At 33.6% G+C, this 16,574-nt stretch overlaps 1 protein-coding gene across 1 annotated transcript in view; it reads left to right on the top strand.

Annotated features, from left to right (window-relative positions):
* The window catches only part of LOC133642936 (protein kinase C alpha type-like), a 51,074-nt gene that overhangs the window by 14,721 nt on the left and 19,779 nt on the right, over nt 1-16,574 (top strand). The window contains exons 2-8 of the mRNA XM_062037359.1: nt 776-994; nt 1,096-1,230; nt 7,497-7,590; nt 15,887-16,027; nt 16,104-16,277; nt 16,347-16,438; nt 16,501-16,563. Coding sequence (XP_061893343.1) covers nt 776-994; nt 1,096-1,230; nt 7,497-7,590; nt 15,887-16,027; nt 16,104-16,277; nt 16,347-16,438; nt 16,501-16,563 — 918 coding nt within the window. The remainder of the gene's footprint in view (nt 1-775; nt 995-1,095; nt 1,231-7,496; nt 7,591-15,886; nt 16,028-16,103; nt 16,278-16,346; nt 16,439-16,500; nt 16,564-16,574) is intronic.

Genomic DNA, 16,574 nt, shown 5'->3' with positions numbered 1-16,574 from the left:
AAAGAGTGCGGGTACTAGACTGGCCTGCCTGTAGTCCAGACCTGTCTCCCATTGAAAATGTGTGGTTCAATATGAAGCCTAAAATACCACAACGGAGACCCCGGACTGTTAAACAATATATATATATATATATATATATATATATATATATATATATATATATATATATATATATATATATATATATATATATATATATATATATATATATATATATATATATATATATATATATATAGATATATATATAATATATATATATATATATAATATATATATATATATATATAGATATAGATATAGATATAGATATATATATATATAGAGATATAGATAGATATAGATATATATCTATATCTCTCTCTCTATATATATATATATATATATATATATATATATATATATATATATATATATAATATATATATCTATATATAGATATATATATATATATCAAATCTATATATATATATATATATATATATATAGATCCCTCCTGCTATGTGTTCTTACTCTCCGGTAGACCAGATGCATGTTAGATGTGTTAAGAAGCAGAGTTACACTGCCATCTACTGTACAGACTTGTAATGACGAGCTACACTCACAGGCAGTCCCATCATAATGTGTTTATGTTTATAGATAGCGCCAAATCTACTGTATTTGTATGCCAAAAATGAACAAATAATAGTAATTTTGGAACAAAATCTTGATAATGCACACGTTGGTATTAAAAATACACCAATATTTGTATAACTCATCAGTGGTGGTAATGCAGGCTGAGCAGTTTGCGCCTCACCACTCAAAAAAAAACATTCATTTTTTTATCTCCTCTTCTAGTGGGAGAAGCTCGAAACCTGATCCCTATGGACCCCAATGGGTTATCAGACCCATATGTTAAACTTAAGCTCATCCCAGACCCCAAAAACGAGACCAAACAGAAGACCAGGACCATCCGTTCGTCCTTGAACCCATGCTGGAACGAGTCCTTCACCTTGTGAGTCCTGACCCAATTACAGATTGTGGTTGATGAACAACACTTTGCTTTTTAGTGCATCAATACTTCTCCTCTGTATTTGTGTGTGCGGGCTCTCGCAGTAAGCTCAAGGTATCCGACAAGGACCGCCGTCTGTCCATCGAGATTTGGGACTGGGACCGCACGACCAGAAACGACTTCATGGGCTCCATGTCGTTTGGAGTGTCCGAGCTGATGAAGGCTCACACGTGCGGATGGTCAGTCGTCTCACTTCTTTTAAGTCACGTGAAATAAGGCAAGTGAACTGCTAATATTTACTCCACTCATCGCCATACTGGATTTAGAAAAATGGTGACAGTAGGACAGACTTTGTGTCAGGTTCAAACACTGATGACATTTATTAAACAAGACAAGAGGCAAAGAATTAAACGGAGACAGAGTTCAATTTGGACTCAATTGAGGAGACACGCCCGGACACACCGTACAGTCTCCAGCACGCTCTGCCAAAAGATTGCATGCCGTCTCCTTTTTTTTTTTGGACCCTCCCCGACCACATGGCCACCTTTGTTTCCGCAAAAAGTCCACAGAAAAGGTCGTTAAAGCCTACTGAAATGATTTTTTTTTATTTAAGCTGGGATAGCAGATCCATTCTATGTGTCATACTTGATCATTTTGCGATATTGCCATATTTTTGCTAGTATATTTAGTATAGAACAACGTCGATAAAGTTCGCAACTTTTGGTCTCTGATTAAAAAAAAAACCTTGCCCCTACCGGAAGTAGCGTGACGTTGTCGGTTGTTCACTCCCTCATATTTTCCTGTTGTTTTCAACACAGCTAGAGCTATTCGGACCGTGAAAGTGACGATTACCCCATTAATTTGAGTGAGGATGAAAGATTTGTGGATGAGGAACGTTAGAGTGACGGACTAGAATGCAGTGAAATACATGTTTTTTTTCGCTCTGACCGTAACTTAGGTACAAGCTGGCTCATTGGATTCCACACTCTCTCCTTTTTCTATTGTGGATCACGGATTTGTGTTTTAAATCACCTCGGATACTATATCCTCTTGAAAATGAGAGTCGAGAACGCGAAATGGACATTTAAAGTGACTTTTATCTCCACGACAATACATCGACGAAGCTCTTTAGCATCTTTAGCATGAGCTAACGTGATAGCATCTGTCTCAAATGCAGATAGAAACAAAATAAATAAACCCCTGACTGGAAGGATAGACAGAATATCGACAATACTATTAACTACACGGTTAATAGATCTCAGCCTAACAAAGCTTAACAATGCTGTTGCTAACGACGCTAAGGCTAACTTAGCAACCGGAGCTCACAGAGCTATGATAAAAACATTAGCGCTCCACCTACGCCAGCCAGCCCTCATCTGCTTTGCTCAGCAACACCCGTGCTCACCTGCGTTCCAGCGATTGACGGCGCGACGAAGGACTTCACCCGATCATCCGTGCGGTGGGTCTGCTAGCATCGGCTAGGCGTCTGCTACAGTGTTGCTACAGCCACCTACAACGTTCTTCTTTGCAGCCTCCATTGTTCATTAAACAAATTGCAAAAGATTCACCAACACAGATGTCCAGAATACTGTGGAATTATGAAATGAAAACAGAGCTTTTTTGTATTGTATTCAATGGAGAAGGCATACCTCTGTTCCCCGGGCTACGTCACGCGCATACGTCATCCTTCGAAGGCTTTTTCAACCGGAAGTGTGGCGGGAAATTTAAAATGTCACTTTATAAGTTAACCCGGCCGTATTGGCATGTGTTGCAATGTTAAGATTTCATCATTGATATATAAACTATCAGACTGCGTGGTCGCTAGTAGTGGCTTTCAGTAGGCCTTTAACAATTCACAGAAAAGGTCAGTTCAAAAAGAGTTCATAAAATAGTTCAAAGAGAGTTCGTAAAATACTCCAAAAAGAGTTTGTCTGGAAATTGGGCAGATCCTGTCATCTCTCCGCTCTGAAGTCTTTGGGTTAGAACAACTTGCTTCTGTTGATTACCATACATGAGAGAAAACCTAAAACTCTTCATGTGGCTCTCCCCCTTACCCAGTGGAGTTTTACGAGCCTTCTTCTTGGTAGCTTTCAAAGACAGCTTTTGTCTTCTTGCTAGGAACTCATTTCAACACAAAGTTTTTTGTGATAACTTACAATTATTCTAACACTTTATTTATCCCACAATGGGGGAATTTTTTGTGTGCAGTGCATATATATACTACCGTTCAAAAGTTTGGGGTCACCCAAACAATTTTGTGGAATAGCCTTCATTTCTAAGAACAAGAATAGACTGTCGAGTTTCAGATGAAAGTTCTCTTTTTCTGGCCATTTTGAGCGTTTAGTGGACCCCACAAATGTGATGCTCCAGAAACTCAATCTGCTCAAAGGAAGGTCCGTTTTGTAGCTTCTGTTTTCAGATGTGTGAACATGATTGCACAAGGGTTTTCTAATCATCAATTAGCCTTCTGAGCCAATGAGCAAACACATTGTACCATTAGAACACTGGAGTGATAGTTGCTGGAAACGGGCCTCTATACACCTATGTAGATATTGCACCAAAAAGCAGACATTTGCAGCTAGAATAGTCATTTACCACATTAGCAATGTATAGAGTGTATTTCTTTAAAGTTAAGACTAGTTTAAAGTTATCTTCATTGAAAAGTACAGTGCTTTTCCTTCAAAAATAAGGACATTTCAATGTGACCCCAAACTTTTGAACGGTAGTGTACATACAGATAAAAAGTAGAACGTGATAAAAAACATTTTTAAAAATACAAGAAATTAGTTATAAAAATAATACCATGCACATATTGCAAACTAAATGATTGTCTCATACAAATGATACAACTAAAACATTATCGTGACACCTATATTGTGCACTGAGCAAACATTTTACACACCAAGAAAAAAAGGAGTAGTTACAGTAGTTACATTGGTGTGTGGGTAGAAATGAGCTCCGTCCTGCACTGTGGACAATGACCCCAAACACACCTCAAAAGTGGTAAAGGAATGGCTAAATCAGGCTAGAATGAAGGTTTTAGAATGGCCTTCCCAAAGTCCGGACTTAAACGTGTGGACAATGCTGAAGAAACAAGTCCATGTCAGAAAAGCAACACATTTAGCTGAACTGCACCAATTTTGTCAAGAGGAGTGGTCAAAAATTCCAGCAGAAGCTTGTGGATGGCTACCAAAAGCGCCTTATTGCAGGTCAACTTGCCAAGGGACATGTAAGCAAATATTAACATTGCTGTATGTATACTTTTGACCCTCACATTTTCAGTAGAGCCATAATAAATTCATAAAAGAAGCAAACTTCATGAATGTTTTTTTTGTGACCAACAAGTATGTGCTCCAATCACTACATCACAAATTAATAAGAGTTGTAGAAATGATTGGAAACTCAAGACAGCCATGACATGATGTTCTTTACAAGTGTATGTAAACTTTTGACTGCGACTGTAGATGCTGTCTAGTGGGCAGCCTAAGAAGGAGTCAGCATTAACCTGATCACTAATCATATACTGTCAGGACGCAGGGTTTTTCCCAGCTTACTGCGAGATTTGTTCTCCCGGGATGCAAGGCTTGAAGGTAGGAACATGATTTAATCTTGACTTTCAAAGAGGGACAAACAAAAGGCGTAAAAGGCACAACTAAGCGAAGGAAACAAAAACTAACACTTAGCGTGAACTATGGACATGAAACAAAAGCTCGCGAACTGTGGCATGAATAAACAAAAGTCGCCAGGCAGACTAACTGACAAAGACCGGCTTACCGTAATTTCCGGACTATAAGCCGCACCAGCTAAATTTAGGGGAAAATACAGATTGCTCCATATATAAGCCGCACCCGACTATAAGCCGCAGGGTTTTGATGTGTAATTAGTGTAGTATATAGGGGTTCCTGCTACCCCGGAGGGGATTGTCGGGACAGAGATGACTGTTTGGGAACGCAAAGCGTCCCGTTTATTAACAATAAATCTTTCAATCATTCAATCAAACTTTCACATCTTTGACATGGCGAACAGCATTCGTGCAGAGTACAAATAATACAACGCTGCAAAGTAATACAAAGTGCTCGCCTGTACGTTATCAAAATAACCAGCCTGCCGGTATATGAAAAGTCAGTCTTTAATCATTGTGTCATCGTCTTCCTCCTGCGTACTAAAACCACCCAAATCCTCTTCGTCGGTGTCGGAGAAGAACCGGCCGTAAATAAGCCGCACCCTTGTATAAGCCGCAGGGACCAGAACGAGGGGAAAAAGTAGCGGCTTATAGTCCGGAAATTACGGTAAATAATAATCTCATGATTAGCGACAGGTGTGATCCAAACAAATGAGGCAGGTGAAACTAATGAGTCGCCATGGTGACAAAATAAACAAGGAAGCGCAAACAGGAACTAATGAAGTCCATAAATAACAGAACGTAACTAAGCAAAACATGATCCGGACCACGGATCATGACAATATACCAAGCATAGCCATTCACGGATAAGCTTGAGTAACTAAATTCATTTCGTGATCAATCTATATGTCTATAAATAATTAAAGGCCTACTGAAAATTTTTTTTTTTATTTAAACGGGAATAGCAGATCCATTCTATGTGTCATACTTGATCATTTCGCGATATTGCCATATTTTTGCTGAAAGGATTTAGTAGAGAAAATAGACGATAAAGTTCGCAACTTTTGCTCGCTGATAAAAAAAGCCTTGCCTGTAGCGGAAGTAGCGTGACGTCACAGGAGCTAGTATTCCTCACAATTCCACGTTGTTTACAATGGAGCGAGAGAGATTCGGACCGAGAAAGTGACGATTACCCCATTAATTTGAGCGAGGATGAAAGATTCGTAGATGAGGAACGTTACAGTGAAGGACTTGAGAGGCAGTGATGGACGTATTTTTTTCGCTCTGACCGTAACTTAGGTACAAGCTGGCTCATTGGATTCCACACTCTCTCCTTTTTCTATTGTGGATCACGGATTTGTATTTTAAACCACCTCGGATACTATATCCTCTTGAAAATGAGAGTCGAGAACGCGAAATGGATATTCACAGTGACTTTTATCTCCACGACAATACATCGGTGACACACTTAGCTACTGAGCTAACGTGTTAGCATCGTTTTCAAATGAAGATAGAAACAAAATAAATAAACCCCTGACTGGAAGGATAGACAGAAGATCAACAATACTATTAAACCATGTACATGTAACTACACGGTTAAAAATTCTCAGCCTGGTAAGGCTTAACTATGCTGTTGCTAACGACGCTAAGGCTAACTTAGCAACCGGACCTCACAGAACTATGTACTCTCTCCTTTTTCTATTGTGGATCACGGATTTGTATTTTAAACCACCTGGGATACTATATCCTCTTGAAAATGAGAGTCGAGAACGCGAAATGGACATTCAGTGCCTTTTATCTCCACGACAATACATCGGCGAAACGCTTTAGCTACGAGCTAACGTGATAGCATCGTGCTTTAACTGCATATAGAAACAAAAAAAATAAACCCCTGACTGGAAGGATAGATAGAAAATCAACAATACTATTAAACCGTAGACATGTAAATACACGGTTAATGCTTTCCAGGCTGGCGAAGGTTAACAATGCTGTGCTAACGACGCCATTGAAGCTAACTTAGCAACTTAGCAACCGGACCGCACAGAGCTATGCTAAAAACATTAGCTCTCCACCTACGCCAGCCAGCCCTCATCTGCTCATCAACACCCGTGCTCACCTGCGTTCCAGCGGAAGGACGAAGGACTTCACCCGATGCGTTTGGCGGCCCGGAGACGTAGAAGTCAAGGTGAGGTCGTCGGCTAGCGCGTCTGCTCTCCAACAAAGTCTTCCTGGTTGTGTTGCTGTAGTCCGCTGCTAATACACCGATCCCACCTACAACTGTCTTCTTTGCAGCCTTCATTGTTCATTAAACAAATTGCAAAAGATGTCCAGAATACTGTGGAATTATGAAATGAAAACAGAGCTTTTTGTATAGGATTCTACGGGGTACCATAACTTCCGTTACTCTGACTACGTCACACGCATACGTCATCATACCGCGACGTTTCAGCCGGATATTTCCCGGGAAATTTTAAATGTCACTTTATAAGTTAACCCGGCCGTATTGGCATGTGTTGCAATGTTAAGATTTCATCATTGATATATAAACTATCAGACTGCGTGGTCGCTAGTAGTGGCTTTCAGTAGGCCTTTAATGTGATCCTTTTTTGTGATTAATCACATGAGTTAACTTGTTATTTTGATAGCCCAGATGTACAACACCATGGAGTAGGTACAATACAAAATCATGTGTTTGTCAGGTTTACATTAGAAGATGCATCATTTTATACAAAATAAAATGCTGGATAAATACAAAATGAACAGCAAGACAACCAGAATAAAATCAAATGAATTGTGATTTAGATAAAAAATGTAGGAAATAAGAATAGAAAACAATTCAAAGATTTTAGCTTGATTTGGTGTGATTGTGTCTTTTCTTCTCAGGTACAAATTACTGAACCAAGAAGAGGGCGAGTACTACAACGTGCCCATCCCAGAGGTGGACGACATCGACCTGGAGCTCCGGCAGAAGTTTGAGGTTAGGAGAGCAACATAATTGTTCACTCAGACTTGGACAAACTTACACCAACACCTGCATCTAATGGAGTGAGATTCAAAACAAGAGCTGGATCAAATAATGTCATGTTCCCTAACGTTTGTGGCCAGCAAGTGTGTCTAAATCAGGGGTCACCAACCTTTTTGAAAGCAAGAGCTACTTCTTGGGTAGTGATTAATGTGAAGGGCTACCAGTTTGATACACACTTAAATAAATTGCCAGAAATAGCCAATTTGCTCAATTTACCTTTAACTCTATGTTATTATTAATAATTAATGATATTTACACTTAATTGAATGGTTTAAAAGAGGAGAAAACACGAAAAAAATGACAATTAAATTTTGAAACATAGTTTATTATCAATTTCGACTCTTTAAAATTCAAAATTCAACCGAAAAAAACAAGAGAAAAACTAGCTAATTCAAATCTTTTTGAAAAAATTAAAAAAACAATTTATGGAACATCATTAGTAATTTTTCCTGATTAAGATTAATTTTAGAATTTTGATGACATGTTTTAAATAGGTTAAAATCCAATCCGCACTTTGTTAGAATATATAACAAATTGGACCAAGCTATATTTCTAACAAAGACAAATCATTATTTCTTCTAGATTTTCCAGAACAAAATTTTTAAAAGAAATTCAAAGGACTTTGAAATAAGATTTAAATTTGATTCTACAGATTTTCTAGATTTGCCAGAATAATTTTTTTGAATTTTAATCATAATAAGTTTGAAGAAATATTTCACAAATATTCTTTGTCGAAAAAACAGAAGCTAAAATGAAGAATTAAATTCAAATGTATTTATTATTCTTTACAATAAAAAAAATAAATGTACTTGAACATTGATTTAAATTGTCAGGAAGAGGAAGGAATTTAAAAGGTAAAAAGGTATACCGGTATGTGTTTAAAAATCCTAAAATCATTTTTAAGGTTGTATTTTTTCTCTAAAATTGTCTTTCTGAAAGTTATAAGAAGTAAAGTAAAAAAAATCAATGAACTTATTTAAACAAGTGAAGACCAAGTCTTTAAAATATTTTCTTGGATTTTCAAATTCTATTTGAGTTTTGTCTCTCTTAGAATTAAAAAATGTCGGGCAAAGCGAGACCAGCTTGCTAGTAAATAAATAGAATTTAAAAAATAGAGGCAGCTCACTGGTAAGTGCTGCTATTTGAGCTATTTTTAGAACAAGCCAGCGGGCTACTCATCTGGTCCTTACGGGCTACCTGGTGCCCGCGGGCACCGCGTTGGTGACCCCTGGTCTAAAGTGTGGCTGTTCATTTCTAGAAACACAGTTAAACAAGAAACAAACAACATCAATAACAGAGAAGCACTAAAAATAACATTTATATGGTTAGTCACTTATAACAAAAAGCTGACATCCACCTTTGATATAACTTCATGTCTACATTGCATTGGTCTTAAGAAAATGATCAAAATGGTGTCATAACGGGGGGGGTTTCGCAACTTACTGCGAGGATTGTTCTCCCGGGATGCAATCGGACTTCTCCGGACAAAGGTAGCAGGTAGGAACATATTTATTATTAATGTGAGTCAAGGCAGGTACTTTTGGCAATATAGTGTACTTGAAAGTGCATCAAGGAAGGCGTGTGTGAGCATTGTTATTATTAAAGCCATCTTCATGTTTGCAGCGAGGCGCTTTAATAGAAGAGTGTAAATGTTAACGTCCCCAAACACAGCCTGGTGTTGTTTTTAATCATCGCTTTCTCCCACATATGATGCTCAGCCTCCAAGGCTCGCACCTTCAAACAACCGCGCGGTTGCCCTGGAAACTAGAGTGAGACGCAGTCAAATATGACAAAACCTGCCTTCGGACTCTCAGTCGCCAGCGGCAGTGACGACAAAGTGCACGATGTCAACTCAACCCTGAACTTAGTCAACTCACGAGCGAGTCTCTTTTCTCCTCCGTAGGCCTGCCAATTAAGTATCCACTATCTCAAGGTAGCTCTTCTGCTCGCTCTGCCATTTGTTGTCTTTATTTCTCACGCTGGCGCCGCACAGACTCACTACTCGGGATTGTTTGTCCACAAAGAACGTGATTCACTTCGCTGACACACTGACTGGATGCGCTTCAATGTCTGCAACTCACAAACAATCGCCCACGCACTTTTCATCAGCATGAATCGCAACAACTCGCACATGAATAACACAACATTTGTTGTTACGTAACAGAATGAGCGTGTATATTTCCCTACCAATATTTGGGTAATCACTGAAAGAACAATTTTAATTATTATTGTACATTTTGCTATCATAATGTTGTTATTTGATATATTCATCTATTGTGACATTTAAATAACCTCAATTTAAAATGATTTTTAATTATTTGTTTATTTTTTTATTATTTTGTAATATATTTTTACTCAAACGATTAGGTGTTTGTTTGCGTATGTTTTAATAATTTGAATGTTATTTTATTTTTACTCTTAGCATTTTAATCCTACTTAATTTGTTAACTTTATTTCTAATTTTGTTGTCTTATATTTTCCATCCTAGTTCATTTGTATAATTTTATTTTACAAAATTATTTTTATTGATATTTACTTTGTTTATTTTTTTATTTTTTTGTAATATATTTTTACTCAAACGGTTAGGTGTTTTACTGTAAATGCGTATGTTTTAATATTTAAATATCCTTTTTTATTTTTACTCTTAGCATTTTAATCCTATTTAATTTGGTAACTTTATTTCTAATAATGTTGTATTTTACATCATAATTTCATTTGATTATTTTATTTTAGAAAATTATTTTTATTGATATTTACTTTGTTTATTTTTTTATTATTTTGTAATATATTTTTACTCAAACGGTTAGGTTTTTTTCTGTAAATGCATATGTTTTAATAATATTTAAATATGCTAATGTATTTTTACTCTTAGCATTTTAATCCTATTTAATTTGGTAACTTTATTTCTATTTGTTGTTTTATATTTTCCATCATATTTGATTATTTTATTTTACAAAATCATTGTTATTGATATTTAATTTGTTTATTTTTTTATTATTTTTTAATACATTTTTACTCAAATGGTTAGGTTTTTTACTGTAAATGCATATGTTTTAATAATATTTAAATATGCTATTTTTTTTTTACTCAGCATTTTAATCCTATTTAATTTGGTAACTTTATTTCTAATTATGTTGTCTTATATTTTTCATCATATTTCATTTGATTATTTTATTTTACAAAAATAATTTTTATTGATATTGACTTTGTTTATTTTTTAATTATTTTGTAATATATTTTTACTCAAACGGTTAGGTGTTTTACTGTAAATGCGTATGTTTTAATAATATTTAAATATGTTATTTTATTTTTACTCTTAGCATTTTAATCCTATTTAATTTGGTAACTTTATTTCTAATTATGTTGTATTTTACATCATATTTTCATTTGATTATTTTATTTTAGAAAATTATTTTTATTGATATTTACTTTGTTTATTTTTTTATTTTGTAATATATTTTTACCGAAACGGTTAGGTGTTTAACTGTAAATGCGTATGTTTTAATAATTAAATATGCTTTTTTTTTTTTACTCTTAGCATTTTAATCCTATTTAATTTGGTAACTTTATTTCTATTTATGTTGTATTATATTTTCCATCATATTTCATTTGATTATTTTATTTTACAAAATCATTTTTATTGATATTTAATTTGTTTATTTTTGAATTATTTTTTAATACATTTTTACTCAAACGGTTAGGTGTTTTACTGTAAATGCGTTTGTTTTAATAATATTTAAATATTCTATTTTATTTTTACTCTTAGCATTATAATCCTATTTAATTTGGTAACTTTATTTCTAATTTTGTTGTCTTATATTTTCCATACTAGTTAATTTGTATTATTTTATTTTACCAAATTATTTTTATTGATATTTAATTTGTTTATTTTTTAATTATTTTGTAATACATTTTTACTCAAACGGTTAGGTGTTTTACTGTAAATGTGTATGTTTTAATATTTAAATATGCTATTTTATTTTTACTCTTAGCATTTTAATTCTATTTAATTTGGTAACTTTATTTCTCATTATGTTGTCTTATATTTACCATCATATTTCATTTGATTATTTTATTTTAAAAAATCATTTTTATTGATATTTAATTTGATTATTTTTTTATTATTTTGTAATATATTTTTACTCAAATGGTTAGGTGTTTTACTGTAAATGTGTATGTTTTAATAATATTTAAATATGCTATTTTATTTTTACTCTTAGCATTTTAATCCTATTTAATTTGGTAACTTCATTTCTAAATGTTTTATTATATTTTACATCATATTTCATTTGATTATTTTATTTTACAAAAATTATTTGTATAGATATTTACTTTGTTTATTTTTTAATTATTTTGTAATATATTTTTACTCAAACAGTTAAGTGTTTTACTGTAAATGCTTATATTTTAATAATATTTGAATATGTTATTTTATTTTTACCCTTAGCATTTTAATCCTATTTAATTTGGTAACTTTATTTCTAATTATGTTTATTATATTTTACATCATATTTTCATTTGATTACTCTACAAAATTATTTTTATTATTTACTTTGTTTATTTTTTAATTATTTTGTAATATATTTTTGCTCAAACGGTTAGGTGTTTTACTGTAAATGCATAAGTTTTAATATTTAAATATGCTTTTTTATTTTTACTATTAGCATTTTAATCCTATTTAATTTGGTAACTTTATTTCTAATTGTTTTTTTATATTTTACATCATATTTCATTTGATTATTTTATCTTACAAAATCATTTTTATTGTTATTTACTTTGTTTATTTTTTAATTATTTTGTAATGTATTTTTACTCAAATGGTTAGGTGTTATACTGTAAATGCGTATGTTTTAATAATATTTAAATATGCTTTTTTATTTTCACTCTTAGCATTTTAATCCTATTTAATTTGGTTACTTTATTTCTAGTTATGTTGTATTATATTTTACATCATATTTCATTTGATTATTTTATTTTACAATTATTTTGTAACATATTTAATTATTGTTTTTAATTGTATGTGTTATTCATTATTATTATTACTAATGAGAACTTCACCGTATGAGAACGTCAAAAAAATGGTTTGGATAGTTGCCACGGCAACCCCAGATCAGGGCAATGTTGTTGCTAATATTTTATGTGTGTGCAACGCTTGTAAACAGTTACACATTAAAAAAATAATCATATATTTGTTGTTAGTTACGTAACAAGTCAACATGTGACAATATTATTGCTTCTTTAATTGAACAAATTAATGAACAATTAATTCCTAACGAATATTGAAATATTTTCTTATGCAAAAAAAACAATCTGTCTGTATATGTACTAACACTTTGTCTGTGATTGAAACTCCACACATGTATGAACACATGCTCAATCTGTCCACGCGGTGGCAGCATGACACATGTATACACTGTGCTGTATTTATGTTGCTTTTATGTGTACAGCAGGTTCAAATGTGTTGAAATCCATGCAAAATACATTTAAAACTTTGTCATTTCCTTTAAAATGCTAAATATTCTGCAAAAACCCTTAGATTTTCTACAGAAAAAAAAAATTCTTGCAAGTGGCAAAATCCTCTTGTCATTTTGAGGCCGGCAGGGTCTTAATTGTCCTTTTTTCTGTAGTTTTCCAAAGACCTTGAAGCCAGTCATTATGACCGCAGGGGGGGTGCAACATTGGCGCCCCACTGGCTGACCCCCCACCTTTCAAACAACATGCAGACAGTGGAGAAATTATTTGTATCAGCGGGGTGGCAAACATACTACTGTACTAGAACTGACTACTGTACTAGAACTGAACACATCATTTGGAATAACTTGTTGGAACTGGAATTCATGCTGACATCTCCGTCCAATTGTATACTTTTGTCTTGTGAATGTAATGATAATTATTGGGTCCTATAAGATATGACATGTTTAAAGTTAAAGTTAAAGTACCAATGACAGTCACACATATCTCTTATGTGTGACTGCCATCTACTGGTCACACTTATCATTACACCGTGTACCAAATAAAATCGCTTCGAGGTCGGGAGGCACAACCAGAATTATTCCGCACATTAGGCGCACCGGGTTATAAGGCGCCGATGTTCCATCTAATTGTTCGTGTCTGAGCAAACACAAAAACTCCCTGAGCAATCAGTGGAGCATATTACTGGTAACCAATCTCTTATAATAACACTCAAATGAGAGGAGTCATTTTCATGAGATTATTTTAGAATATTAGTGATTTGGCCCACTTGTAATGAAAATAAAAGAAATCTTGTTTTTCCTAAGCTATGGATTAGTATTGTACAATATGTCTGGGTGGTGGTCTTGCTTTGGAAATCATTTGTACCCCTTTCAGAGATCACATTTAGTTCCCCCTTAAACATCCTCATGTTGCACAATGAAATGTAAGCATAGGATGAAGTGTGCATTCCTGTAACTTTCTCTAGTAACAGCATTCCATGATTAATATCAATAAATTAACATTAATAATAAATGACAGTAAAATAAGCACACGTATGACTGAGGAGTCATAGTGTAACTTTGTGTGGTGTTTGAGTTGTCCGACTTTTTGTGTGGCCATAAACGCACCAGTGGCTTAGTGCTATGCGTGTTGGTGACAGATGACAAGTTGGTTTTGGCCTGGTTTGTACGGCAGAAAATGACTAGTTTTTCGAGATAGAAGTTTTTCACTCATGTTTTTGGTGTGGTTATGGCCGAATATAAACAGTTTTGCTCAATAAAGTGATCGATATAATTCCTGTCCTCGAAGCATCTCGATAGACGTTACAATAATTGAACGGTGTTGACGAACACCGTTAGGGCCGCTTGTTGTCACTGTCACTCAGAGTTGCATTGCAAAATTACATGGAATAATTTTGTTTATTTTGTTTAGAATTCAGATGGGATTTGATTTGGTGCGCGGCATATATTTGCTGTGCGCAGAGGACGCTTGAGCAGTGCGCAATTGCGCAGGCGCACACCTTAGAGGGAACGTTGTAAGGCGCACTGTCAATTTTTGAGAAAATTAAAGGATTTTAAGTGCGCCTTATATACGGTATATAACGGATATTTTTGGCTAATATAATTAATTATAATATATAATATAATTATATTATAATATAATATATAATATAATTATTATAATATAATATAATTATAATTATATAGTTTTATATATATATATATATATATATATATCCATCCATTTTCTACCGCTTGTCCCTTTTGGGGTCGCGGGGGGTTATTTATATATATATATATATATATATATATATATATATATATATATATATATATATATATATATATATATATATATATATATATATATATATATATATATATATATATATATATATATATATATATATATATATATATATATATATATATATATATATATATAATTATAATCATATTATTTATTATATAAAAAAATATTAATTATAATATAATTATGTTATAATATAATTATATATATATATATATATATATATATATATATATATATATATATATATATATATATATATAATTATAATCATATTATTTATTATATAAAAAAATATTAATTATAATATAATTATGTTATAATATAATTATATATATATATGTATTTATATATATATATATTTATATATATAATTCCATATATATATATATATATATATATATATATATATATATATATATATATATATATATATATATATATAATTCCATATATAATTCTAATTATATATATAAATAATTATAATTATAATTAATAATAATGAAAGGATTTTAAGTGCGCCTTGTATACGGTATACAACAGATATTTTTGGCTAATATAATTAATTATAATTATAATATAATTATAATATAATATAATTATAATATTATAATATAATTATAATTATTTATATATATATATATATATATATATATATATATATATATATATATATATATATATATAAAATCATATTTTTATTTATTAATTATAATATATAATATATTAAAAAATTATTAATTATAATTATATATATATAATTATAATTATAATTAATAATAATTAAAGGATTTTAAGTGCGCCTTATATACGGTATATAACAGATATTTTTGGCTAAAAGGATATTTGCTAACCAAACATTAGCATAGCATGTCGGCCATGTTTTTGGCGTTCCAGTTCTTTATGTTGGTGCAGTTTCCTACTAAATTCCCACATTTACTTGGAGGTTTTTCCAAATCGGATGAACTATTATGTGTCTCTTTAGAAAGCCAAGCTCGGCCACAGGAAGAAAGTCATCACGCCGTCGGACCACCGCCGCTTCAGCCTCCCTTCGGGAAACGGCGAGCGTATCCGCCTGAGCGACTTCAACTTCCTGGCCCTGCTGGGGAAAGGCAGCTTCGGCAAGGTGGGCCTCGTGCACTCGCGCGCTCCACGCCGCCCCCACGCCTGACCTTTAACCCGCAGCCCCTCCCCTCCCGCAGGTGATGCTGGCGGAGATGAAGTCGACGGAGGAGTTGTACGCCATCAAGATCCTGAAGAAGGACGTGGTGATCCAGGACGACGACGTGGAGTGCACCATGGTGGAGAAGCGGGTGTTGGCGCAGAGGGACAAGCCACCGTTTCTCACCCAGCTGCACTCGTGCTTCCAGACCGTGGTGCGTGCGCAGGCTCCGCCCACTCCCCCCCCCCCGGGCGCACACTAAAACGACTCTAACTGCGTTTAGGACCGCCTCTACTTTGTGATGGAGTACATCAATGGAGGCGACCTCATGTATCACATCCAGCGGATGGGAAAGTTCAAGGAGCCGCAAGCAGTGTAGGTTTTTGTTTCTCTTTCACTTTGGGACTTTTTTTTATTCATTCTCACTTTTTTTGCAGCTTTTACGCCGCCGAGATCGCAGCCGGTCTCTTTTTCCTGCACCGGAAGGGAATTATCTACAGGTGGGTCACTG

This window comes from Entelurus aequoreus, linkage group LG25 (genome assembly GCF_033978785.1).
Source record: "Entelurus aequoreus isolate RoL-2023_Sb linkage group LG25, RoL_Eaeq_v1.1, whole genome shotgun sequence".
In the NCBI taxonomy this organism is placed as follows: domain Eukaryota; kingdom Metazoa; phylum Chordata; class Actinopteri; order Syngnathiformes; family Syngnathidae; genus Entelurus; species Entelurus aequoreus.
This window is presented reverse-complemented; position numbering and strand designations above follow the sequence as displayed.